The 26,475-nt window shown below is 46.3% G+C and overlaps 1 protein-coding gene across 1 annotated transcript in view; it reads right to left on the reverse strand.

The window, feature by feature from the left end:
* Positions 1-9,575: 9,575 nt before the first annotated feature.
* The window catches only part of FRMPD2 (FERM and PDZ domain containing 2), a 123,461-nt gene continuing 106,561 nt past the window's right edge, over positions 9,576-26,475 (reverse strand). Inside the window, exons 27-30 of the mRNA XM_046652200.1 lie at positions 25,856-25,954; positions 20,658-21,004; positions 14,006-14,283; positions 9,576-10,818 (exon numbers count right to left, since the gene is read on the reverse strand). Of these exons, the coding sequence (XP_046508156.1) occupies positions 10,763-10,818; positions 14,006-14,283; positions 20,658-21,004; positions 25,856-25,954 (780 nt within the window). The 3' untranslated portion in view covers positions 9,576-10,762. The remainder of the gene's footprint in view (positions 10,819-14,005; positions 14,284-20,657; positions 21,005-25,855; positions 25,955-26,475) is intronic.

Here is a 26,475-nt window from a genome sequence, read left to right on the forward strand (position 1 = left end):
TGCTAAGAGAGGAGCTGGATTCGTGCCTTTCAATCCTCCTGTATTACCAGTTGGTCTCTGCGAAGCCCTGGGTTTTGCAGCAAGAATACAGATGTGGCCATCTTAGTGCGTCTGCATGCGGGAGATGACTTCTTTGTTTCGTTCCAATGCCCTTCAAACACAATGCCCAGGTGCATTTTTTTCCTGGACCCTTGCATGTAAAATCTTGGACAGGTCCATAACTTTGAGCACCTGGAACAGTCTCATTTCAGTGTAAGACTCCCTCTGACTTCTTATCTAACTGTTAGGTTCTCTCGGCCTGGAGGCCAGGACTCCTTTGGGCTGGAAACAGGCACAGGAAATGGGCATGTCAGTTTCCCCTTTCTCACTGAGCATCACCCTCACATCCTACCCTCCAGACTCAGCGTCTGACACCTCTGCAATGGGAATCCAGTACTGGGCCCTCTGTGCTCGGCGAGTATTTCCAGCTGGCTGTTTGTCCTGAGAAAGGATCTTGTGGTTTCCCCAAGAATTCTCCTGGGAGAGGTCTCCAAGTGCAACCCCATTGCCTGGGTGATGTTGCCTCTGGCCAGCTGTTTACAATGCCCTCCTCCGCTCCTACCTTCCATGGGCCCACCCCAGGGTACCAATGTGTTTATGTAGTTTGGGTCATGAATAAAGGTTCCAGGCAAATGGGTAAGTGGAGGCCAAAATGCAGACTTGGTTTTGTGCCCCAATGAGGGGCTTCTCAAAGGGAAGAAGAGCCTTTTACCTTCTACCTCCCAACTCAACAAGGAACAATTACCTTCGTGTAATTCATTAGCCACGAGAAGGTGCCTATGTGTGATTCTCGCCAATGCATCCTCTGTGTGTGCTGAGGCTCTGGATCTCTCTCCCTGTGGGTCCACACCATCCCTGCTTGTTTTTGGGCGGCTCCAGGCTGTGCCCTGCCCATAGGTCCACCTGGCTATAAGAAAGGCTTACACGTCCTTACTCTACCAAGGGTGTCAGCAGTTCGCCCCTGGGGCAGTCCTCGTTCTCTCTGCTCTCCCACCAGGCATGTTGTTTCAGCCATCACCTCTCACCTTTAGATTGCTCAGCTACGGGTCAGACACCAAGCCCTTGTGTTCCCCACCACCACCGAATTGCAGGAGACACATGTCAAGCCTTATGAATTCTTCTCTTCAAGTTCCTCTCCTGTGGGCAGAAGTGAAGGAGAAGCATTACCCTCTCTCTCCCCTTCCCCCACCAACGAGGGGAAACAGGTGTGGAAGGGAAATACCGTGGCATTCCAACAACTCTTTTCAGAGGAATTCTCCATTCCTGGCTTCCTTACCCTCTAAACCCTTATAAGACCGTGGGTGGGCGATCACCAGTGCTGCTGGCTTGCCAGAGGAGGTGACTCTTAAAGCATGAGTAGATGTCAATTGAATGAAGACGGGAGAGTGTGCTACATGGATATGACTGGCACAGAGAAGCATAGGAGGGAACGTGAGAGAGCATGGCATGTTCTGGGGTCCTATAAGCCGCTCCAAAAGATGGCATGAGATAGAGTTTGAGGGATAGTCAAGAGATAGAATTGGAATTGGAGAACCGGGCTGTAGCCAGATCCTGGGGTGTTTTGTGTACTATGCTGTGGAATTTGAATGCTGTCTTATAGGATTAGCCATCAAAGGATATAAACAAGGGAGTCCATGTTTTTATTTGTCTCTTAGCATGCTGTCTTCGGGAGTGGTGTGGAGAGGCACGATGAAAGAGGAGACTTTTTTGGTGAGAGCTAAGAACGTTGATATGCAATGTTTAGAGAATCTTCCAGAGTAAAAGAATTTCTCACTTTTTCTCGTCTCTCAAAGTCTTTCTAATACAATCTGGAAAGCCACTCATTCTCCCCATTCTGCCAAGTCCTTAAGGAGGCATCGTGACTGAGAGAGAAGGGCATGGGCTTGATTCCAGAGTGACCCGAGTTTCAGTATCACTATTGTGACCTCAGACAAATTACTGAATCCTCTCTGAGTCTCAGTTTCCTCATATATAAAAATGAACCTAATAATATGTGAGTCAGAATAAACCGGATTACGCTGCTAGGATAAATGAACCTCAAATCTTAGTCACTTAGAGCAGTAAAGGTTTGATTCTTGCTCTCAGGACATATCCGGTGCTGGTTGGCTAGAAGCTCTGCTCGTGCCCCCTGACTTCAACTCGCAGGCTGGTGGGGCACCCAGATTCTCCCACATTGTGATCACTGTGGCCGATGGAAAGGGAGCTGGGAGGGCTCCACAGTTAAATGCCCCAGTCTGGAAGTGGCTCACATTACTTCTGCTCACAGCTGTTTGGTCAGAACAAGTCACATAGCCCCGCTCTACCACCAAGGAGCCCTGTGTGACCACCACAGATACCCAACCCACGGGGCTACGGTAGAGGGTAAACGTGGTTTACAAACACAAACTTCCTGGCACAGAGCTTGAAACCTAGCAGGTTCTGACAAAGCTCTTCCATCAAGAGTAGTCTCTACCCACAGGTATAGTTAAGACTCCCCGCTTCTCACTGAGCACTTTAGGAAAAGGATTGTATCCTCACTAACACAGGTGGACAGTCAGGCTTCTGGTTCAAAATGATAGAAGGAAATTTCAAAAATTCCAGTAAAGGCAAGCCTGGTAGGGAAACAGAAATGCAAAAAGATCGGGTTTGGTGAACGTCTCTGTCTTTGAGTCATAGACTTAGAGGGCCCCCAAGGATAGAATTGGGAGAAAGGCAGTTAATTTATATAAGTTAGGAGGTTTTGGCTGCAAGTCAGACTGGCTTAAATATGAGTAGATTGATGGCGTGAGAACGCCAAGTCCCACTGTAGGGTAGGGTTCCAGGTGGATCCATTCAGCAACTCAATTATGTCAACCAGGACCGAGACTCGTTCCATATTTTTGCCCTGTTATCCACAATGTTGATTTCATTTGGCTTCATCTTAAGACTGGTTCCTCTTGCAGTCAAGGTAAGGCTTTCAGAAGCTATCCAGTGGAGTAGATAAATAACCGCTTTCTGGAAACTTTCCCAAAGATGCATGGGGAACTACTTGAAAGTTCCTGCAAAATATCTGCTTATATTTCACTGGCTTACATTTAATCATCAGTTCTATCACTAGCAAAAAGAATTGCCTTTAATCCAACTGGGTCTTACCCTGGCAGAAAGGAAAGGATGCTGAATAAACAACTAATGGTCTACTCTGTATGCATCGAGAATAAGGAGGTTTGGTTTTAGGAACTGATTCGGAGATAGAAAACTTTGACTGCTGATCTCAGCAATTTCTTATCAAAGAGATGGGGCATGGTGGTAGGGCGTGTCTGTCAATCAATGAGGAGTCTGATGAAGAAGGACAGAGGAGACACCACATCCTTCTCTCTCCTTCCCTCATCCATCCACACCCATGAGATGTGTCCATTTACACTTACCTTTAAACTGCCCCCCACCTGCTGCTCCCTTTATGTGTTAAGAGTTTCATAGCATAGCTGTCTTTAGGGTCCGTTTTGCAGAATCTCTCATATAGAGAGTCACACCTTAGCATTATTTTGAGTCCCCGTAACTGTACCCCTTGCAACGGAATTCAAGATGACCCTGCCTTACTGAAAATATCCCTCTGGAGTACCTCATATCCAGAGATGTCTCAAATTCAAAATATACAAAACCAAAGTGATCATCAAATGTGATACTCCTCGATAGTCCCCATTTCAGTCGATGGGCCCACCATTCCTTCTGATCTGGGAATCGGCTGTGGTCTCCAAGGTGACCTGATTACTTCTTGGCTCTCCCAGCCCCTAGACCAGACTAATCTTTCTGATGAGAGTTCTGATTACAACAAATACCTGCTGAAAAGCCAAGTTTAGTTCACACTCTGTACCCATCCCATCTCTTGGCTCCTTCCTGCCTCTCTGCCGCCTGCTCACTCTGTCACACGGGGCCGTCTTCGTTGCCTCCTCCCCGTGCCCCTCAGTGCTTACACGACTCCTCTGAGAGGAAGGCCTTGATACCCCATCCCCATCCCTCCCCTCAGGCAGGATTAATGTTTCCTCCTGGGAAAAACCCCTATTTTCTCTACACCACTTACCTCTATACCATCATTACAGCATTCTTCCCATTGAGTTTAGCGATGTGTTTGCAGTTTTCCTCCTTCACAGGTTGCAGGCTGCTGGGGGCAATCACCATCCACACCCATCCTATCCCCTGAGCCCCACCCAGAGCCTGCTGTGCAGTAAGTGCTCGGTGAATGGGTGTCAAACTGAAAACAGGGCAGAAGCATGTAGAGCTGTTCCAGTAGTCTTCTCGTTTTCTCCATGATGGACTCTGAAGCTGAGTTCTTTATTCTGCAGCAGAGACCTGTGTAGCTGAAGGACAGAGCTGTAATTTATGAAAAAATACTACAAGTGCCACGGTCGTGGCAGTGACTATGTAGATGGGCTGCCGTTCAGACACAGTGGGCAGCGGAGGCTGAGCACGCTCACTCTCGGTCAATGGTTGGGTCCCTTTCTGTAGACCCGGCCCTGCCAATGTGTGGAGCAGCCATGATGGTGGAAGCAGAGTACGGAGGACCATTTTTTTTAAATAAACTTTTTATTTTGAGATAATTATAGATTCACATGCAGTTATAAGAAATAATACAGATGACTCCCTGTCCCCTTTACCCAGTTTCTCCCAATGTAACATCTTACAAAACTAGTACAATACCACAACTGGGATACTGACATTGATGCAATCCCAGCCTCTTGTGCAGATTTTCTGTTTTACTTGTACTCGTGTGTGTGTATTAAGTTCTACACAATTTTATCACATGGGTATTCATGTATTAACCACCACAGTCAAGATACAGAACAGCTCCATCACCATCAGGATCCCTCCTGACGCCCTTTTATAACCACACCCACTTCCGTCCCACCTGCCCCCCGCCCCCGCTACCCTGCTCGCTCCTTAAACCTACAGTAACCATGAACCTATTCTCCATTTCTATACCTTTGTCACTTTGACTTCCTTTGATTTCCCCTTTAGCATTTCAGACAAGTCACCAATATGTGAGCAACACAAGTCTATTAGGTATCTCCTTCTTTCATAGCCAATGGGGAGGGAGTATCAATTGGAAATTAGTTTTATGATCAAAGAAACATATACTATATAGTTTGGGTTTTTACAGTTTAAATCAATTTTATTGATATATGATTTACATGTAATAAAATACATTCACTTAAGTGTATTGTTAGGTAAGTTTTGACAAAGGGGTACCCGTGCAACTAGTAACCCAATCAAAATAAAGAAAATTTTCATCACCCCGAAACATTCACCTATGTCCCTTTGCTGTCATTCTCTCTCCACCCTCCATCAAAGGCAAATGTTATTCAGCTGTCACTATGTATGAATTTCTCCTATTTTGAAATTTCATATAAATGAAATCATATAGCATGCACTCTTTTGTGTCTAGATTTTTAACTAAAAAATTAGTTTTGAAACGCCTCTTAGATTGATGTGCATAAGTAGCTCCTTCCTTATTATTACTGAGTAATTCCAATGTAGTTCCAATTTTACTAAAATTTGTTTATACATTTACCTGCTGATAGATTCTATTTCCAATTTTTGCCCATTATGAATAGAGTTGTTATTAACACTCATATTTAACTCTTTGTATGCATATATGTTTCATTTCTCTTGGGCAAATACCTAGATGTAGAATTGCTAGATTATATGCTAAGTGTATGTTTAACTTTATAAGAAACTACCGAATTGTTGTCCAAAGTGGGTGTGCCATTTTATATTCCCACCATGTATGAGAGTCTTGGCTGCTCAAAATCCTTGCAAACACTTGGTATGCCCACCTTTTGGAATGTTAGCCCTTCTAGTAGCTGTGTAGTAGTACTGCATTGTGTTTTAATTTGCATGGCTCTAATAACCAGTGATCTTGCGTGTACTGTCATGTGTTTATTGGCCATTTGTAGATCTTTTGAGAAGTGTCTGTTCAAATAATTTGTCCATTTTTAAATTGGGTTGTTTGTCTTCTTCTTATTGAATGATAAGCATTTGAGATATAAGTTCTTTATCAGATATATGTATTGTGAATATTTTCTCCCAGTCTGTGGTTTGCTTTTTCATTTTATTAAAGGTGATTTTCAAAAAGCAGAAATTTTTGTTTTAATAACATTCAATGTATCACATTTTTTAATGACCAGAACTTTAGGAACTCCAGCTTAAGAAAATGCAAGCCTCAGCTTCAATGTTCTACCTGTCTGTTATTCACTTGAGATGCTTGAAAATTGCAGAATCGGGCTAGAATCTAGGCAAATCTTACAGAAGTCCATGAATGTGACAGCCACTTTTGTTTATATTAATAGCTATAATTTTGTGGGTATACTATGCAATAAGCAAGGTGATAAATACTTTATATACAGTCATGTATATAACGATGGGGACATATTCTGAGAAATGCATCATTAGGCGATCTCAACATTGTGCAAAAATCATAGAGTGCGCTTACACAAACCTAGATGGGATAGCCTACTACACACCTTGGCTATATGGTAGTAATCTTATGGGACCACCATCGTATATTCAGTCTGTAATTGACTGAAATGTTACACAGTGCATGACTGTGCGGTATTTCATTTAATCCTTATGAAAAGCCTTACTGAAGAGGAAACTTGAATTTAGTGTAATAAAATAAGTAGACTAAAGGCTTAAATATTATCAGTGCCAGAACTCGAGTCTACCCGACTCCAAAGCCCTTTGAATTTTAAAATCTAGGCAGTATCCTGTGTAAGAAATCTTTGTATTTGTCACAGTCATGAAGATATTTTCTTTTCTTCTAGAAGTATTATATTTTAGTTTTTACATTTGTGTTTGTGATCCATTTGAGTTCATTTTTATATATGGTATGAGGAAGCACTGAAATTCATTTTCCCCCTCTATGGATATCTAGTTGTTCCATCATAATTTGTTGAAAGGACTATCCTTTCCTCCACTGAAAAAAAAAAAAAAAAGAATGTTGTATAAATGGAACCATACTGTTCACACTTATGTGACTGACTTTTTCTCAGCATAACTCTCTAGAGATCCATCCACAGGGGTATTAAAGGTTCACTCCTCTAGATATGGACACACCACAGTTACCTTGTTGAAGGGCACCTGGACTGTTTCCGGTCTTTGGCTATTACAAGTAAAGCTGCGATGAACATTCAAGTACAGGTTTTTGTGTGAACATGTTCCCATTTCTCTGAGATGAATGCCTGCTATGCAACTGCTGAGTCCTGTGGTAATTGCACATTTACTTTTTCATAAGAAACTGCCAAACTTGTTTTTCCAGAGTGACTGTGCCTTTTTACCTTCCTGCCAGCAATGTTTGAGTGGTCCACTTCATCCACATCCTCACCTGCATTTGCTCTTGTCACTGTTTTTTATTTAACCATTCTGATACATGTGTAGAGATAGCTTATTGTGGTTTGAGTTTGCATTTCCCTAAAACTAACAAAATTGAACCTCTTTTCATGTGCTTACTTGGCATCTGTGTATCATCCTCCATGAAATGTCTGTTCGTGTCTTTTGCCTGCTTTCTAATTGGATTTTAGGTTTCCTACTGTTGAGTTTTAAGAGTTCTTTATATATCTAGATATTACTCCTTCGTAGGGCATGTAGTTTACAAAAACTTTCTCTCAGTTTGAGGTCTGTCTTTCCATCCTCTTAATAGCATCTTTCACAGACCAAAAGACCAATGTATCAATTTTCACTTTTATGGATTATGTTTTTGCTGTCAAGTCTAAGGCTCTTTTCTTAGCCCTAGATTCCAAAGATTTTCTTTCCTTTTTTTTCCTACAAGTCTTGCAATTTTACATTTGCATTCAACTCCACGATCCATTTTGAGTTCATTTTTGTAAAGGGTGTGAAGTTTAGGTCCATTTTCATTTTTTTTTTTGCCTACGGATGTCCAGCTGTGCCAGACCATTTGTTAAAAGGCTGTTCTTTCTCCATAAAATTTTTTCTGCACCTTGTCAAAAGATCAGTAGGGAATATCTGTGTGGGTCTTGTTCTGGGTTCTTTATTCTACTTCATTGATCTGTGTGTCTATCCCTCTGCCATGTTACCCGGTCTTCATTACAGTAGCTACATAGTAAGATTTAATATTAGGTACAGTGATTCCTCACACTTTATTCTAGTTTTCAAGATTTTTTAGCTATTCTAGGGCTTGTGCATTTTCCTATAAATTTCAGGAATATTTTTATTTATATAAGGTAAATTATATTTAAATATTAAATAAAAATTATAAACTGAATTTTAGAATAATCTTGTCTATGTCTACAAAAGATCTCGCTGGGAATCTGATGGGAATTGCATTAGACCTAATTGTTATTAGACCAATTATTCTAATTGCATTAGAATAGTAAATTAATTTGGGGAGAACTGACATCTTTACTTCATTGAGTTGGGGAGCCCACTTTTGCTCTACAATTTAGTGGTGAACATGATTGTGTTTGAGCAACCCCATACAAAAAAATAGTGTGCTGGCACATAGTAGGAGCTTCGTAAATATTTATGGCAGAGAGGGAAGACAGGAAGGCCAAGCAAAGTCTTGAAGAGTCTGGATCAGTTATTCTCAAATCTGGCCTCACGTATAATTCTCTGCTGAGTTTGGTAAAAGCACAGATTTCTGGGCTTCCCCCCAGCCCTGCTGATTCAGGGCCTCCAAGGGTGATGTCAAGGAAACTGTATTTTTAACACCCTCCATAGCTGATTCTCAGGTACAGCCAGATTTGAGAATGTACGATGTGGAAGCCAGACACGGAAGCAGTTTGCAGGCGATGAGCCAAGTCCCTGAGGACTGCACAGTTCTTTCTGATATTTGCCCTGGAACAAAGCAAGTGGCAGCTGCAATCAAGGCCATCTAAGACAAATTAACATGCTCCAGATGACATATGGCTCAAAATGAGTAAGCAAGCCTGGAGGAGGGTGGGGGTCCTCTCCTATAAGGAGGAGGACTAGATTCATTTTGAACCTGCAGCCACCCATTTTTCTGCCAAAGAGCAAATAAGCAACCAGAGTTCAGCAGAGGGCAAGCAGTTCCGGAACTGTAAACACTGTTCTTTATTCACTTCATTGCCTACGTGATTAATTCCCTAACCTTGAGGCCCAGGAAACGGTGTAAGGGCACGCCAGGGGAGCTGGCTCCAGCCCTGACAGCATTTGGAACAAGACGGCTAGATGCCTGAAAACTTCTTTTTCATTACCAGCAGAACAAGCCAAATGACCTGTAAGACTTTTCTAGCGTAAAGAGACCAGGAAATTAGAAATACAAGCACACAGAGAAGAGCTCACAAAGTAGGTTTTAGAGCACAGGCTTGTTGAAAGCTTTGCCTTTGTTTTCCTTTCTTTATTGTTGCTTTCTTTCTTTCTTTTTTTTTTTTTTTTTGCTGTTTCAGTCTCTTTATTTTCAATATAAAATTCATTATTTAAGTAACAAATTTATAAAGAATTTTTAACAAAATAAAGTCTATTCTCCTAATCCTATCACCAAACCCTAGGTGATTTCTATTCCACTGCTGAGCATCCCCCTGTATTCACTGCACATCTCTGTGCACACACGCTGTTCTGTTGCTGTGATCAGTGTACAACTTTGAGCTATTATATCAAACACTTTTCTAAGTTGTGATTTTTTTGTATTTATTTTATTGTTTTCTTGTCTGAATAATATTCCATTACGCTACTGCATCATAATTGTCTTTTTTTCACACCATGCTGTCTTTAATATTACCATATTTATTTTATTACTATTTCTATTCTACTCTATTAATTTTTTCACCATGTTGACATAATTGTCTTTAATATTACCATATTCTAAGGTGTTTTAGCCATTTTCAATTTATTGTTTTTATCAAGAACACTGCAATGAACATCTTAAAATATACAAATTTTTTTCTTACTCTGAATTCTTTCTTTGGGATAAATTCTCAGGAATAGCATTGTTAGGTCATTGGGCATAAGCATTTTTGTGGCTTTTGATATTTCTGTGTATACTAACTTCAACAAAATTTTGCCAAAGTTGGATAGTATTTTTCAAAATTTTGCAAATCTGGTGAACACAAATTAGTACATTGACGTTATTTTGATTTGATGAAGTTTTTGTCCACCATTTGTATTTTTATTGTACACAATGTCTACTGAAATCCTTTATTAATCTATTATAAATTACAATGGGCTTTCTAAATATTATAGATATTAAACTTTACTCACAATTATATACATTTTTCCCAAACCATTGCTCCTCTTTTTACATTAATTTTGTTATTGTACGGAAGTTTTAACTTTTTCAATATTGTCAACTTCGTAATTCTTCTTTGCTGTGCTTTTTATCTATTGCTATGAGCCAGAGGAAGCTTATTTTTCCTCTATAGATATGATAAAACTAGAATCTCTTTTTTACCAGCTTTTCTCGGATGTGTTTTTTTTTTGTATTTAATCAATCTGTGTGTGAGTTTAGTAAGTGAAGTGAGCTTTGACTCTATATCATCTTTTCCAACTACCCCAGCTCTGGCTATGAAGTTGTCCCCTCTCCCCCATGTTGAGACACTCACTGCCATGTGACCCCCATTAAACAGCGCCGAGTGGGTTCCTTGGCTCACACTGTGGTCCATCCGGTCTATTTCCTTTGCACATTTGCTGATCCCACAAGGTTGTAGTTTTTTGTCATGGCGGTGGCTATGTGTCCTAAGATCTGGCAATGGTGGATCTACCACTTCACTCTTCCTTTTTTTTAGCTGTTTCCATCTTATTTTTCCTTAATATAATCTTTACAATCAGCTTGTTGAGTCCTAAAGGAAAATCCTTTTAAAAGAATGTATAGTCAAATGGAGTTGCATAAGAAGAACACAAAAAGATGTCAAAACACATTACTCCCATAGCCTTTGAGCCAAGTCCCTCAGCAGATTCCTTCGAGGGATCTGGGGGGCACTTTGAAAACCATGGAAACTCCTTCAACAAACGGAGATCTAAAAAGCGCAAACTGGAACAGTGCATCTGTCCCAGAAATTGTGCCCCAGTGCAGCAGCGAGACCCCACTCTGTCTGGTTTACCCTGATGTAGGAGGTTGGTTCTCAAATTCCTTCACCAGAGGAAGCCCCTCACCCCCCAGCCGTGAGTGCAAGGGTACGCACACACCCACACAAGCTTTACTGACATACACCCCAGAACTGAAGAGAGGTCATGGCTACTGTTCAAAATGAGTCTCAGAAGTGACAGGCATGATCTTTTTGAAGTTAGTTCTTAACAAGTGGGCCAGACCCTCCATCCCAGGTCACCTTTTCAGGGACCCACAGGCTTTTTTCCTGGAGGCAGAGCCTGTGGGTGCATTCTCTGGACCAGGGGCATCTAAAGGCGCTCCCACGTGATCACAGTCTAAAGGACATCCGTGCAGAAACCCTTGGGTTCTGCCTCTGGAGAATGTGTCCACCTAAAACAATAAATGGCTTTTATTGGGTCACCTCACCACTTGGCCAGCAGCCGTCCCTAAACAGACCAGTTGGATGGCCTTCTTAATCTCAGTGGACAGTGAGAGTTGTTTTAGCCTCATTAGAGAGAAATATTTTGTGAGGGGAAAAAAGTAGGACTCATGACACGTGATGGAAGGACCTGTATGTTACACAAGTCCACGTGGAAAGACACACTGTAGAGGAAATGTAAAAATGCACCAAAAGTAGAATCAGACAGATGCCGTGTGAATCCGCCCCTCCTAGCTGTATGATCTTGGACAAATTTAAAAAACCCTCCAAAAGAGGAATAAGAATACCATTCAAAGTTGATGTGAGGATTAAATTAAATCATTTATAGAAACTACTTGCATACTATTACTGTCTTAATGTTTAAAATGACCAAATAAAATAATTTGTTATATAGATTTAAAGGATGCACCACTCCATCCATAAGCAAAGTCCTCTGCATACCCTCCGAGACTTCTCCCCGCTCCCAGGATGAAAGAGGGCAAATACACAACAGAGATCCTTAGCTTTGGGGGGGCTTGTGGAACTCTCAGAGAATTTAAAGAATGTCAAGAGCTGCTTTTTCCAAAAGAAGCATGCAAGTCAACGCTCTAGGTGTGGAGGTCCACGATGCCTCGAAGCACAGCTGCGGGCTGCTCCGTGGAGCCAGGCTAAGAACTCCCTCCTGAGTGCTCACACCTGCCACCCGCCTTCTACCATCAGGGAGGGTAAGCGACTGTGACAGGTCTCTGTCTAACTGCATCCGAAGCCATCCTCCATAGCTGAGGGCCATTCGGTCCACCCCAGACCCGACACTCTTGCCATAAACCAGTAGTTCCCCTCACCCCACCCACCCCTCATGTTAGAGCCCAGGTCTGACAAAGTTGCTCAGCTCCTTTGTCTACATGGAAAAACCCAACAGGATTAAATGCTTTAAAAAGGCTGCATCATCTCACTGAAGTCATTTCCTCCTTTATGATTTATGATAAAAATAGCTAACGCCTCTTGAGTCCTTACTATGTGCCAGGCAGTCTGCTAAACACTCGACACACATTGTCCTCTAATTCTTGCGATAACAGCATGGGTGGGTTTCATCACTGCCATTTGGCAGTCAGTTAGCTGAGTCAGACGGTTGAAAAGCTATTTGCTGCAGGTCACCCAGCTAGTAAGTGGCAGAGGCAGGCTTGGAGCCTGAGCCCCTCCTACTGTAAAACCTTGTTTCATTACTCTGTTCTCTGCAGCCCCACTCCGCGACACTGCAGATCTCCTGGGACATTTCATAAGGACTGACACTTATGGTCCTTAGTTGCTTCCCTGTGGGTCCCTGAAGCATTGCTGAGCCTATCTTCTCTTAGCTCCCCAGCCCTGAGGAGCCCCCTCTGGGAAGATTGCCCTCCACATATAAGCCGCTGCCTGCTTGCTCCACACTTTTGCGAATCCATAATGCATCTTTTCCAAAGCTGTCAGCGTGTCCGACTTCCCCTGAAACGACTCGCACGGTCCCCAAAGCTTCCATGTCATCCCCTCTAGTAACTTGTTGCTTCCTATTTCAGATAAGAACCAGCCCGTTTTTTTTATATTTGAATTTAAAATATCCACCCACCTCATCAGCTCACCTGCCACTCTCCTCTAAGAATCCAGTTCAATTATTTGTGGGGAAACGTAGCTGAGACGCGACAGAATGAAAGTGAATGAGTGTGTTTCAGTTATTACTAAGTCTTCACGAGCCGATGCCGTGGTCAGTTTCAATTCTCCCTGAAAATGCGTTTATGTGAACGTTTCTTGAACATTCAGCCCTTTTTAAATACTGCAACTATGCATGTTGTAGGCACTTTAACAGAAAGTTGGGTGGCTCACCAACCCGTCAAGAGTTTCACCCACTCTATTTCCAGTCTGACGGTTTTTGTTTTCCCTACTCCTCTCACGTCTTCTTCAGTAGGACCCGACCCTAGCCTGGCGACCCAGTCCCAACTTCTGTGGCATCTTGTGTCAACAGTTTGACTTTCTTGAACAAGAAAGAGCTTACTGTGTGGAGCCACAGTGGCTCAAGAAGGGCGCCATTACATGATGCCATGAGTCGTCTCTGAAATATCAGATCTATCCCAGGGGTGGGCAGGGGCAGGCAAAACAGGAATCAGCACTTCACAAGCAGCCTGCCGAAAGAGAGAGGCCCGAGGAGAGATGGTGTCCAGCCAAGTGCTGGAGGCAGCAGAGGAGAGCAGTGAACACGTGGTCTGTGGAGTGGGAGACCTGGGGTTGAATGCCAATTGTGTCGCTTACTCACTGTAGGACCCCCAGAAAGTCCCAAATGTGTCATCTGTAAAAGGGGGATGGTGATAACTCTATCTTATAGGGTTGTTATCATGGAACATGGACCATGGTAAGTGCTCAGCGAAAACGCCGGGTGTGATGATGTGTGACCCCTAGGGGGAAACGCATGATGCCCATGAACCATAACCTAGCCAAAGTGGCCTCTTGTGAGTCCCACTAGAGGAACTCAGCCCAGCCTCATTCCACCCAGACAGAGTGATACCCACCCGAGGCACCATCATCTGGGTCCACGACCTCCTCTAGATCTTGCCATTCGCTCTCACTATCAATGGACGCTTCCAGAGGCAAAGACTCCCAGAGAGCACCCCAAGAACAGAACTGTGGCAAGGGGATGGTCTCTGAATCTGCCTCCAAGCATTCTCCACAGGGTAGCCGGCCTTCGGACGCAGAGTTGATGGTAGGATACGCTTCATCCTCCGTGGTGGGAGAAGAGGCTTCAGGTGGATGGCACACGTCACCTTCATCATCCACGTCCACTTCTGGACTAGAAAACAGAAACCCGTGCATCTTCCAGCATCGATCAGAAATTCCTCTCCCCGCCTTCCCTTGCCTTTGAGGATGCTCATCATGACACACGATGAGAGCCAGCTAGGGTTCAAACAGTTCTTGCCAGAGACATCTCTGGGACCAGGAAATGAACAGTGGATAAGGCATGGCCCCTGTCCTTGAGGAGGCCCGATTCAGTGGGAAGAGCCAGCAGGGAACAAATGCAACAATCCAGGTAGTAAGTGCTATGGTTGAGGCAGCACAGCGTTATAGAAGCAGCGCGAGATCCTTACCAAGCCCAGGAGACTGTGGGGGACCTATCAGAGGGCACAGCATCGAACCAGAGATATGACCCAGTTCTAGGACTCCCCTTCATGTGGGGAGTCGGTCAGACCTCGGGCAAGTTTCTTAACTTCTCTGGGAGCTCAGTTTTCTCATCTGAAAAATGGGAGGGTCAAGAAACTAACAAGATTGCTGGGATGCTTAAATTAAATCATTCTGACACAGCCGTCCATGGCTCCTGGTGCAGGGTAAGTTCTCAGTAAGTAGGAGACGCCATCATTACCGCCATGATCATGATCAGCATTTCAACAGAAGAATTACATGGAAAGGGCTAGAGCAGGAGGTTGGGAGCAACTCAAGCAGGTGACCTTCACAGCACTTGGTGCAAATATCAGGTCCTTTTCTGAGCGCTGAAAAAGTGCCTGATTCGGAGAGACAGCCAGCTGGAGTGACATTTACTCCCTGTGTGGCACAGGAAGCAGATGAACAGCAAGGTTCCTCGTCTGGCGATGAAGATGCAGACGCCACAGCGACAAGATCAAGCCTTCCAGGGGCTGCCTGGAGGTCGTCACGCACGCGTTGATTGGAAAGAGCAGTCCATGCAGAGGGCAGAGCATTTTGCACAGAGCTTCAAACATGCGGAGAAGGTGCTCAGAAAATATCTGTTGAGAGTCTGATTAGAGAGGATGAGCAGGAAAAGCTAAAAAAGTGCACATAGATGAAGCTTTTTACTAAACACCCAGATCCTTGATTATTAGCCTCTTCCCCACCCCCAGATCAATGGGCTGGCTTTGTTATGTGGCCCCTGCCCCCGACCCCCTTTCCTGAAATGCCTCTTTCCCTTAAAATCAACTCTGGCACCTCCCAAACCCCACACAGCCGGCCCTCTTCCTCAGTAGAGCCGAAGCACCTGTCCCAACTGAATTTTGCTGCAGAAGAAACATTATTTCTGCTCATGAGAGCCACAGGGTACGAGTAAATGTGCATTTCATGTAAATATACCAACACTCGTGCCAGTGAAAAGGAGACTGTACGCTCCAGGGACACTCACTTTAAGAAAAAAATGTCTAAAAATTGCTAAGCACTTTGAAGGAAAATTGGTTTAAAACCTTAGAGCCCTTGACCGAATCATGTAGAAAGTGCGTTTTCTTATAGAGAGGGGAACACCGTGGAAGTTTTGTCAAAGAACCAGAAATCCAGCCTGTCGCCCAGGCCCACCTGCCCCCACCCCCGACCCCCAGCAGGAGCCTGTCCCTCCCTCCCTGCCAGGGAGAAGCAGGAGGCATCACGTGCAGTCCGCCAGGGCAGCCCCTGATGGTCCACGCCTCACCTCCCACCACCAAACTCCTCCGACCTTTCCAACGAGCTCCTTGCTCTCTGGGTTTGATTTGGGGCTCTGGCTACCCGCCCTGCCCACACAGAGACCCGTCAGCCTGAGAGGCAAGAGACAAGGGGCTCAGATGGTCTGGAGAGGGCTCAGTGGTCCCCACGGTGAAATCCTGGCCATCATCTCACCACAAGTCAGGGAGGACGGCCTAGGCATTCCTTCCACACATGCCCCCAGCTGCTCTTGGAGATCTGACCTGGAGTTTGACTGTGGGCGTGAGGAAAAGTGAGCAAGGAAAGAAGAGGTACCAGAAAGCCCCTGGGAATCCCCAGGCAGAACCTGCTTCATGGAAGGGGCAAGACTTGCAGATTTGGGGAATTTGATGAGGACAGTGGCATGGCTTTAGAGCAAGGCCAGATGTTGTGGCAGGTGGACACGCCAGGTAGAGAGGAAGAGTCCTTCACCCAGGGCTCAAGGCCAGCTCAGGGCTTCTGGGAATAATGCAGCAGGACTGCCATCTAAAGCCAGAAGGGGTCAGGCTGCTGGGAGCTCTCTGCTCGCCCCCAAGAACACTCAATGACCTCAGCTGCTCTCTGCCCTCATTCCCTCCCTCCCAAGCTATCTGACAAAAGGAGCCTTGTACAGACAGGTGGTACCCCGAGGAGACCCTGGAGACCCTACTCGGGCTCCCTGCCCAGCCGCCTCCCCAACACAAGCTGGCAGGGCCCCAGAACCAGGCCCCCCAAATCCTGCAACTCTGCAGCAACCGCTTTCAAGGAAGGAGCCAGGTCAGCTCTGAGGTCAGTGAAATCCTTGTGAAGCCTCTGCTTGCTCCAGGATATTAACTGAGGATGGAAGACCCTGTGCCAAACTTTCCTGGACATCTGTCCTTTAGGACTTGGGCCACCAAAATCATGTCCACCTCCAAGGAAGACAAGGCAAATGAGTAGATAGCCTTTCAGGCCTGAGCTGCTAGGTATTGTAACTGCCCTATTGACTGTGGGTAAACTCACAGCAAAGTTCAGGTTTTGTCTCCCTTCACGTGAGGCTCAGCCTTCTCCAGTTCCCCAGCATCAGGCCCCACCCGACGTCCCTGTCAGCCCCGGCCAGTGCAACCAGGAGCTGGGGGCCTGTGCTCCTGCCAGTGCCGAGTTGAGCATCTGGCAGGTCAAGTTTGCCGTCTCTCTAAGACATCAAGTAGAGAGGTCCAGTGGACTGTTGGGTTTGAAGCTCAAATGATAGTTCTGAGCTGGAGATCAATATTTAGGAGAGGTCAGAGTGGTGTGCCTGGCTAGATGTGTATTGGGGGGGAGGTTTCCCAAGGAGCCCACAGGCGTGCGGAGAGAACCATGCTAAAGATGGCGCCCAGGCCCCAGCCTGCTGCGGGCTCTGCTCTGCCACACTGACGACCATAGTGCCTGGCGGGCATCTGCCTCACACACTCCCCTCAGTCACGCTCCGACTTCAGGTGACCTCCCACCTGAGTGACAGCGCCACTCACCTGGCAGCCTCATGCCTCGCCCAGCTACTCTGATGTCGCAGCTGGTGGGCAGCTGCAGCTGAGTTAGACCCTTAGCCTCCTAATCATCCTTTGCTATTCCAGGAGCAGCGCCTCCCAGAAGGTCTGCAGTGACTTCGGTTTCCTTTCCAGGACTCCACCTTGGTTTTGCATTCTAAATAACCACAAAGACTTCTATCATCACTTTCACCAAATGCTACTTGCTGAAACTACACGTAATTTAATAACACAAATTTAACTGCATGTGCTAGTCAAAGAGAGAGAGAGAAATAACCTTAAAACTTCTGCAATGACTGACTTTCCACTCCATGAGTGTAAGTGGGAGACTTGATTCTGCCATCCCCTCATTCCAATGAGGCCAGTATTTAAACATAAGCGTTTTGCAGACAGCATGGCCCATAAACGCAAACCACCAGACTTCATCTGAGGCTCAGCCAAAGAAAATGCGACCTGCTCCAAACCAGGGGTCAGAGAACATCACATCTTCCGAAGGGATGTCCGAGGGTCATGTGACTTGATGTGATTTCTGCTCTATGCCCTAACTTTAGAAACTAACCCTGCATAAGATGTCACTCAAGCCAAGTGCCAAGTCCTCCCTTTGGCAGGCACACAATCCCAGCATCCCTCCATGAGAAAGTACTGTACCACTTCATCATAACACACTTCATAAAGAGCTACTATTATATGGTACAGTCTCTAGATATGCAGTGTGGTAAGAGAAGAGACCAAGGAAGGAAAAGTGGCACTCATCTTCTCCGTGAACACTCCAGGTTTGCTAGGGTGCTGGCAGCCACCCGGCTTTGGGAGGTAGCCACCTGGCAGATGGCAAATTCTGGCAATTTGCTGGGAATTGCAATTCATGGGATCTGTCCTTTAGCTGGAAATAGCTCAGGAAAGGGAAAGAAACCTGACTTGTGTTGCATTCCTGCTGTGTGCCAGGCTCTGTGACAGCGCTCTGCACATGTCATCGCTGTTGACCTGCACGGTGCCCTGTGGAATTGTTGGGGTCTTCGTTTACATTTGCGAAGCCTCCAGCTCAGGGAAGTCTACTCTCCAGGGACACTAGTAAATGGGAAAGCTGAAACCAAGGTTGTAGGATCAAGAAGTCCGTGTTCTTTTTGTTCCAAAGTGCAGAAAGAGAGCTTGACTCCCGGATGCGAGAAGCAAAGAGGCAATTGCCTGGGACAGCCACCTCAGAAGGGAGTTGCAGACACTTCTAAGGGAGGGTCTGCAAAGAGCCGCAACCCCACCAGGAATAGGGGGAACTGTGTTCAGAGATCGCTGGGCACGTGCTATGCGTTTCTTCCTGTAGGGGGCAGTCACCAACTATGTGTGATTAAGGGCAAGCTAACGTCCCGTTGGAGAAGATGCTAACATGGTTTGAGTCCTTCCTTCAGAGGAAAAAAAGGTTCCTGAGTAGGGGAGAGAAAATACAGCAAAAACGTAGCCCTGAGGACTCTTGTGTAATTCTAGGAGGGGGCAACCGCCTCCAAGGATGGCAGATTTGGGACAACTGGTCTACCCTTGAGAGTAGAGATATTAAGCCAAATTTAGTTTGATTCAGAAAAGTAAAATAATGTGATGTTTCTTGCAAAAAATAAGGGAATGACAAAAACGTCAGAGGAAACAGGGGTCTATTTACAAGTAGAAGACAGAGAAAGGCACATTTGACCTTCATATAAGGAAGTACTTTTTCTCAAGAACTCTGTGAGGATGAAACGGGCCACCATCAGAAGCAGCAAGTTCTGCACCCATGAAGGTACTCAAGCAAAAGCAGCCCCTACTTCAGGGATGTTACAAAGGAGATTCCACATGGGGTATGAGTTGGATTAGATCTCTTTTCTTATTGGATAACCCTGAGATTCTGTGAGTCCATGAATGAAACAGTGACTATCTATACTAATGATTAATATAATAATAATAATAATATTAACTATTGATCACCAAATTAGATTAAAGGCACATGACAAGTCAAACTCCGGGCTTGTACCTAAACCCAGAGTCACTTTACAACCCAGTATTCCGGGTCTCTGTCCGTCACCCCAAACTATCTGGCAGTAAAACCTTTAAAAATCTGAAAGAGTGGCCCCATGCCTACAGGGAAGCACCGCCCCTCTTATATTCCCTACAAGATCGCAGTAACAGTTGTCCTTGGATAAATCTCGGAGGGCTATTTCCTTTATCGTCTGATCAAGTATATCGATTATTGCCTCGAATGCATTGTAAGGAACTATAAATACACTGTGTTTATGCATTTTCAGACAATGAAAATGAATAGCACCCATGAACATGCTTGCCCATTCTCTTCTACTTGCAGCCTTGCTGGGTTTTGTTTGGCTGTGCAGTATTCTTTTCCAAATTCTATCTGAACACTTTTTAGGAACGTATGCCCGGCTCCCAGGTGTCACACATCTCATCCTGCCTAATTGCATTTCACTGGCTGCTTCCTCCTTCATGTCACATGCCAGTCCCTATAGATCTGCCCTTATCGGTCTCCTAGATGACCAACAAAAAAGGGCCATCTAATCTCAACGGGTTTTTATAGCGCCAAACACAAACCAGTGTTCTTGGTTATTGGCTGCTTTGTGCCCGGGCATCCAGGCAGCACACGCCTAGGAGCAGTATCTTACCCTCTCAGTATCGGTCCCCTGCTCTCTGCTCCTCACGGTGTCCACACACCTTGGGTGTGTGTAATAAATACTGCCAAATGGAATCGAAGAGTATGTTTTCCATCAGAAGAAGACTGAGAACTGAAAATACTTAGGTGGGGAGAGGGGGCACAAAAATGAGGCCAAGTTAAAAATAGCTATTAGAGTGAATGTTTCAGTCTGGTTTTGAAGATGCAGATGTGTTTTTTCTCTAAAGCTGATGCTGATTGTAAAGCATTGTATTAGCAGTAGAAATGAGGATGCATACAAGGAGACTTCTGTCTCACCACAATGCTTTGAGGGGCCATGCGGGGTGCAGGACAAAGGTTTGTGCACTGGGAAAACCCCGAGGCCTGCCTGTAGGCTCGAGGGGCATCCGAAGACCACGGGGTGGGGTCTGCTTTCCCACAGGCTCACAAGCTGTGGTTACAGCAGCCCCAGACCTTACACTCCTCTTGTCTCCGCCTCCCCTCCCAGTGGCGAGAACAGTGCTGGGCCCAGGAAGCAGTGAGCGCCGTTACTGATTGCTCGATTGTAATTTCCAGCAATAAAATGCATACAGTTTACAAAATGTCTGCAAGCATGGTGATTCTTACCTTTCAAGTCTCCTGATATCACAAACGGAATAGCAATTTTGCCTCACGTCCTTTTCCAGAGAGGTAGGCAGAGCCGCTGCATCCAGTTCTTGGTGGAGTCTGCATAAGTGAGGGTGGGAGGCCTGAGGACGACGCGGCAAGGAAGTGGCCAAGGGTCTCTCTACATCTTGGTCCCATTGGGCCTCTCTGGTGGCCTTTTGGAAAGACTCTGGCTTGAGACCCAGGCCTTCCCCTGTGTCCAGGGAGGCACTGTCCCTCTGGCTGTCCTCTTGATCCAGGCTGGGGCTCTGCTCTGAGTCAGTGCCTGCTGCCCTGGTGAATTCTTTGTCTGCTGAGAGCACGGGTATCTATTCAAAGAAATGCCAAGGATTACTGGATCCATGATGCACACCGAACAAGACGTAAAAATTGCTAGTTTAAAAAGTAATTTTTTTAATATGATTATACAGCAGAGCAGTTAAGAGATGGGCTCTGGGGTCAGTCCCCTCTCGGCAGGACCCCAGCTCCCACTGGGCCCTAAGCAACACACTTAACCATCGCCAAGCCCCTTAGCTTGGGGACATTAGAAGCTCTCAATAAACGTGAACATTATTTTTTTTAATAAAAAAAATTTGGAAAACTTAGAAAATATGAAAACAGAAGTAACAATGACTCTTTATGCCACTTTCCAATAGGGAATTCTTTTTAGTCTCAGTGTCTTCATCAGTCCCCATCCAAGATGGCCCATTTCCATAGCCCCGTCGCCCCTCCCATCATGATGCCCGGTCCTGGCTCTCCTCCTCACTTCTCCAGACATGACTTGATTCTCCTCAACTGCTGCCATCCCTGTTGGGCCTTTTAGGTTATGACTGATGGCCCGCTACGACGTGCTAATAATGCTCAACTTTTTACAGGAAAAAAAAATCTATGCTTCTGTAGGAAACTGTGCACTGTCTACGGCACAACCTTCTGGTTATCTGCTTCTAGCTGCATTCATTCCTATTGCTTAACTCTGTAAAAATAAACACGTCATTCTTTGAAATCCCTTTTGAACCTGTTTTAACGTCTGCCTGGTTTCCTCGCTGAATGACTTGTATCAAATCATCAACATGCGTTCATTTTTACATCTACGTGAGAGTCAGGATCTTATCTTTTCCTGAGAGTTATCTTTTAGCACTTCCACTCCATGACCTACATCCCTGTGTAAGGGAGCGTGTGGACTTTCAAGCCGTCAGGGCTGAGCTCCCACCCCAGCCCTCACCTCTAAGAGGGGAACCTTTCTCTGCCACCCAGCACACAGGTCTCCTCGCCTTTCTGATTGCTACTCCCTGCAATGAGAGGGGATGCACACCAAATAGGAACTTTTACTTAATTATAAACCATAAACACTTACAACGCTACTGATACACAGTGTACTTTATAAAGGGCATGCCAAAAATCAAAATTCAAAATGGATCAGGTAAAAAATCAACAGTAAGCACAGTTATATTTTCTCTTATGCTCCTTGGGAGACCTCCAAAATCTCACCTTTAATTATTCCTCTCCTTCGGGCTCATCATCCCCAGTACACACTCTCCAGCAATCCTGGACCTCTCCAAGGTTCCCGTCGATGGACCCGCCATGTTTTCACCATGCCTCCCCCTCCCCTACCACCAACGTCCTCCCTTTCCTTTCACTCTGCTGAGATTCCATGCTTCTGCCCCACCAACGCTCTCATAAAAACACTGGAAACTCTGAGCTCCCGCCTCTTGTCCCTGTCTGCCTCCATCATTTGTTACTCCCAGGCGCTGTATTTTAACTCCAACTCCTAGTGACAGTAGATGTGGACTTCACAGTGGCCCGCTTCTGAGCCACAGACTAATGTCAACTGTGTGAGCACAGATGTCGAGTGGGCACTCGAGACTGCCAGATAATCTTTCTCTACTTCCTTAGTAAATTCGGCTTCCTGTTCTCTCTGCCCTCTAATTATCTCTCATCTTCTCTCTCCTCAAGTCTCCAACAATCGCCCCACCCCAGCCTTGCCTCTTACTTTACAGTGAGAGTGGACACATTCAGATAGAAGCCTTCACCTCCCCATAGCATTTCTACTGACCAGCCTGCATGCCCACCCCAACATCCTCCTCCAACTGCCAGCCACCCAATTTCTCTGCTCTTCATCTCCCCCTTTCTCCCTTGTGCCCACCCCAACCAGGCTTCTATCCCCATCATTCAACTGCAAGAGCTCTAATCAGGGTCTCCAATGACCTGCATCTTTCTAAAGCCAAAGGACAGTCATCCGTCCTCATCTCATTCAGCATAGTTGGTCCCTCCCTCTGTCTCGAGAGCATCCTTTACTCACTAACTCACTTAAGCATGGAGTTTACTCCGGACTCTGCCCTTGCCTGGTTTTCCTACCACTTCCCAGGCCCCTTGTTCTCAGTCTCATTTTCTGGCTCTTTGAACCAGACCTCCCCACGTTGGGGTGTCCCGCGGCTCACGTCTCAGCCCTCCTCTTGACTTTATCTGTACTCTTCCCCAAGATGATCTCCTCCATTGCATGGCTTTAAATGACGTTATTTGCTGGCAATTCCCAAATCCACTTTTTCCAGCCCTGACTTCATGCCAGTTCTCTGCAGACAACAGCCTGATGGACATCTCCATTGGCTGTTGCATAAACTTTCCGGGTTGGCGTGCTGTCAGGAACTCCTGCTTCTTCGTGGACTGTTCTAAACTGCGCCCTCCAAGCACGCCCTGTCTTGGTAAGTGGTACCGCCATTCCTCCAGTTGCTCGAGCCAAACTTGGATTGCTCTCTTTCCTCATACCCACATCTAATCCAAAAGTCATCCTATGGGCTCTGCTTCCAAGATCCAACTACTTCTTACCAACTATTTGTTACAACCTGAGTCCATGCCACAATAATATCTTGCCCAAATGGCTGCTGGCTAACTGGCTCCAGTCCATCTCCACCAGCAACCAGAGTGATCTTTCTAAAGTCTAGACCAGACGAGGGCACGTTCCTGCTAACCCCTCACCCTCCCACCCTTCCCAGCCCAATGGCTTCCCGTTGCAGCCAGGATAGAATCAGCATATTACCAAGGCCTACAAGACCCTGCATGATGTGGCCCCTGACTCCCGCTACAACTTCCTCCCCTTCCGCGCTCCCCTTCAGTAACTGCAGTCCAGGCACATCTGTTATCTTCTGTCTCTCAACGTCCAGGCTCATTCCTGTCTCAAGAGTCTTTGCACTTGCGATTCCTTCTGCCTGGAATGACCTTACTCCAGGCATTTGCATGGCTGCCTCGTTCTCATAACTGTTCTTCTACTTATGAACTAAATGCCTCTTTCCTTGGTCTTCGATCTGACCTCTGGAGCCGCATGAATGAATGGCAATTCCTATTCCATGTGGTTGTCAGGTAGGAGGAGAGAGAAAGCAAGCTCATAGTACCTCAACCCAAGCCCTGCCCAGCGGGCTCTTCTGGGCTCTCCTGGGAGGAGCTATTCTCTAGGCCAGAAGGACAGTGTCCCTGGCCTTTCCCGTTGGCCCGATCTTCGGGTGTGTGAAACTTGACCTGCGCCCACCCTGTTCAGTTACTTAACACATCATCTACCTTCTTTTCCAAAGTGGCAGCTTCTGGATTTCCTTCCTATAGCTCTTTCCTCACCTAAGTCTGTATCAAATGAACTTTTCAAGTCCAAGAATTCAGAGGATCTAGGTCACCAAATCCCCTATGCCGTCTCCAGTGACTGTCACCCTCAGTGATGATAAGTGATCGATTTTATCCGCATCTTATACCTAAGGAATCATGAGGCCTAGAGACGGTAGACGTGTGCCCAGGGCCCAGCAAGCGAGTGGCAGAGCAGGTGCGGGTGATTCTGGGGTGCCCACAAAGACCCCTCTCCAGGACTGAGGCTCTCATCCGCCAGTTGCCAAGACAGCTCACAGCTAGCCCCTCCCCAGGACTCGGGCTCAGCTCACAGGAGCTGCCTCAGTCAAGTTAGGCCACCCCCTGGGGAAAGCGCACATCCCAGTGCTGACTGACACGGGGACCAAAGGCATGGGCTTTCTTGCCCCAGGTCAGGACAGCTCCCAGGGGCCATCCGAGCTCCAGAGCTCCCTGTGTCAGCCACAGCATCTGTGCAGCTGTGCCTCATTCACCTCCCTTCCACTCAGCCCTGCTCCCTGCTCCTGTCACCCTCCCCAGGTGTTCCCAACATCTGGCTCCACAAACTTCCTGTGCTTGAATCTCTGCAACAGAGTCTGTGTCCCGGGCACCCAACAGGTGGTACTGTGATGGTTAATTTTATGTGTCAACCTGGGCTAGGCCACAGTACCCAGATATTTTGTCAAACACTAGTCTAGATGTTTCTGCGTAGCTATCTTTTAGATGAGATTAACATTGAAATCAGACTTGGAGTAAAGCAGATCATCCTCCAAAATGTGGGTGGGCCACATCTAATCAGTTGAAGGCCTTAAGAGAAAAAGACTGAGATCTCCCAAAAAAGAACAAATTCTGCCTCCAGACTGTCTTAGGACTCACACTGCACCATACACACCTCTCTGGGTTTCCAGCCTGCCAGCCTAGCCTGCAGAATTTACATCAGCCAGCCCCCACAATCCCACAACCACATGAGCCAATCACTTAAAATCGTTCTCTCTATGTAGATAGAGATAGAGATACAGAGTTAGAGACCCTGTAGATACACATACACATTGCTCTGGATAACCTGACTAACACAGGCATCAAGGTAAACATCCTGAATTTTCCTGATTCTAAAGCCTCTTTTCTTTGCACCAGACCATGCGTGTCTAATTCATGCTTTGGGAGGGTGGCCATGCAGCCTGTTCTCCACTTCACTCCTCTCAATGGAAATTCCTACTTTCCCTCCCTCTGGTTTCACACCTACTCCCCTTGCTCTGGGTTTCCCCTCTCTGATCCTTGGGCTGCCAGGGAGCCTGGCTCTAGAAGTTTCACAGCCGCGTTCTAAACATGTAACCATTTTCAGAAGACCCCAAGCTGGAAAGAGGCAGGAGCAAGAGGGGAAGGAGAAGACAGAGACAGGGCCTCAGGAACGGCCACAGACTGATGTAGGCTGGGGACCAGCTATTTCCCCCGCCCCAGCAGGCAGAGGTCGTGTTGAGCCCGAGCTAACGCCGAGCTGGGCTCCTCAGGACCCAGCAGACAAGAGCAGGGTGCCTGAGCACGAGGCGTGCTGAGAGAGCGGAGGGCGCCACCCTTACCTGCCATCCCTGGTCCATCTCAGGCAGCGCACCTGGGGGTGGGCGGCACAGCAGGAGTGTGACTTCCTTCGAGGGCCCTCGCAGTAAATGGAGCACCTCCTAGGAGAAACCACACTCTGCGGTTAGAGGTGGGGCGGGCCCAGCGCTGGGCTCCTCCTCTGTGCTCCCAGCTATCTCGTTGGCACTGGCCCCTCCACCCCCCACCTTGATCTGTTTCTCTGCACCAGAGAACTTTGGAGAACACCACTGTGGGCCTGACCTCCCAACGTGCAAGGAGCCAAGGCCACCGGCGTGCAGCTCCCACAAAGGCGATGCACAGTGCTTGGCTGGAAATGGCAGGGTCTGCTCTGCCCAGCTCTCAGTTGCTGGGGTTGGCTAATTTCCCCTTCCCATACCCCTTTGGACTTGAGGGGCGTGCAGAACTGCAGCCACTGTTCCCAGCCCCAGGGCTCTACTCTCTCCCCGAGCTTCCCAACTACTGTCCCACACCTGTCTTAAACTCTCCTCAAATGACTCCACTTTCCGCCAGGACCCTGACTGATAACGTATAATATTTCATTGCGATTTTGTGCTATAAACATTGAGAAGTGCCCTTTTCGCTCTCTTTTTTTAATTATATT

The sequence above is a fragment of the Equus quagga genome, chromosome 2 (assembly GCF_021613505.1).
Source record: "Equus quagga isolate Etosha38 chromosome 2, UCLA_HA_Equagga_1.0, whole genome shotgun sequence".
NCBI lineage: Eukaryota > Metazoa > Chordata > Mammalia > Perissodactyla > Equidae > Equus > Equus quagga.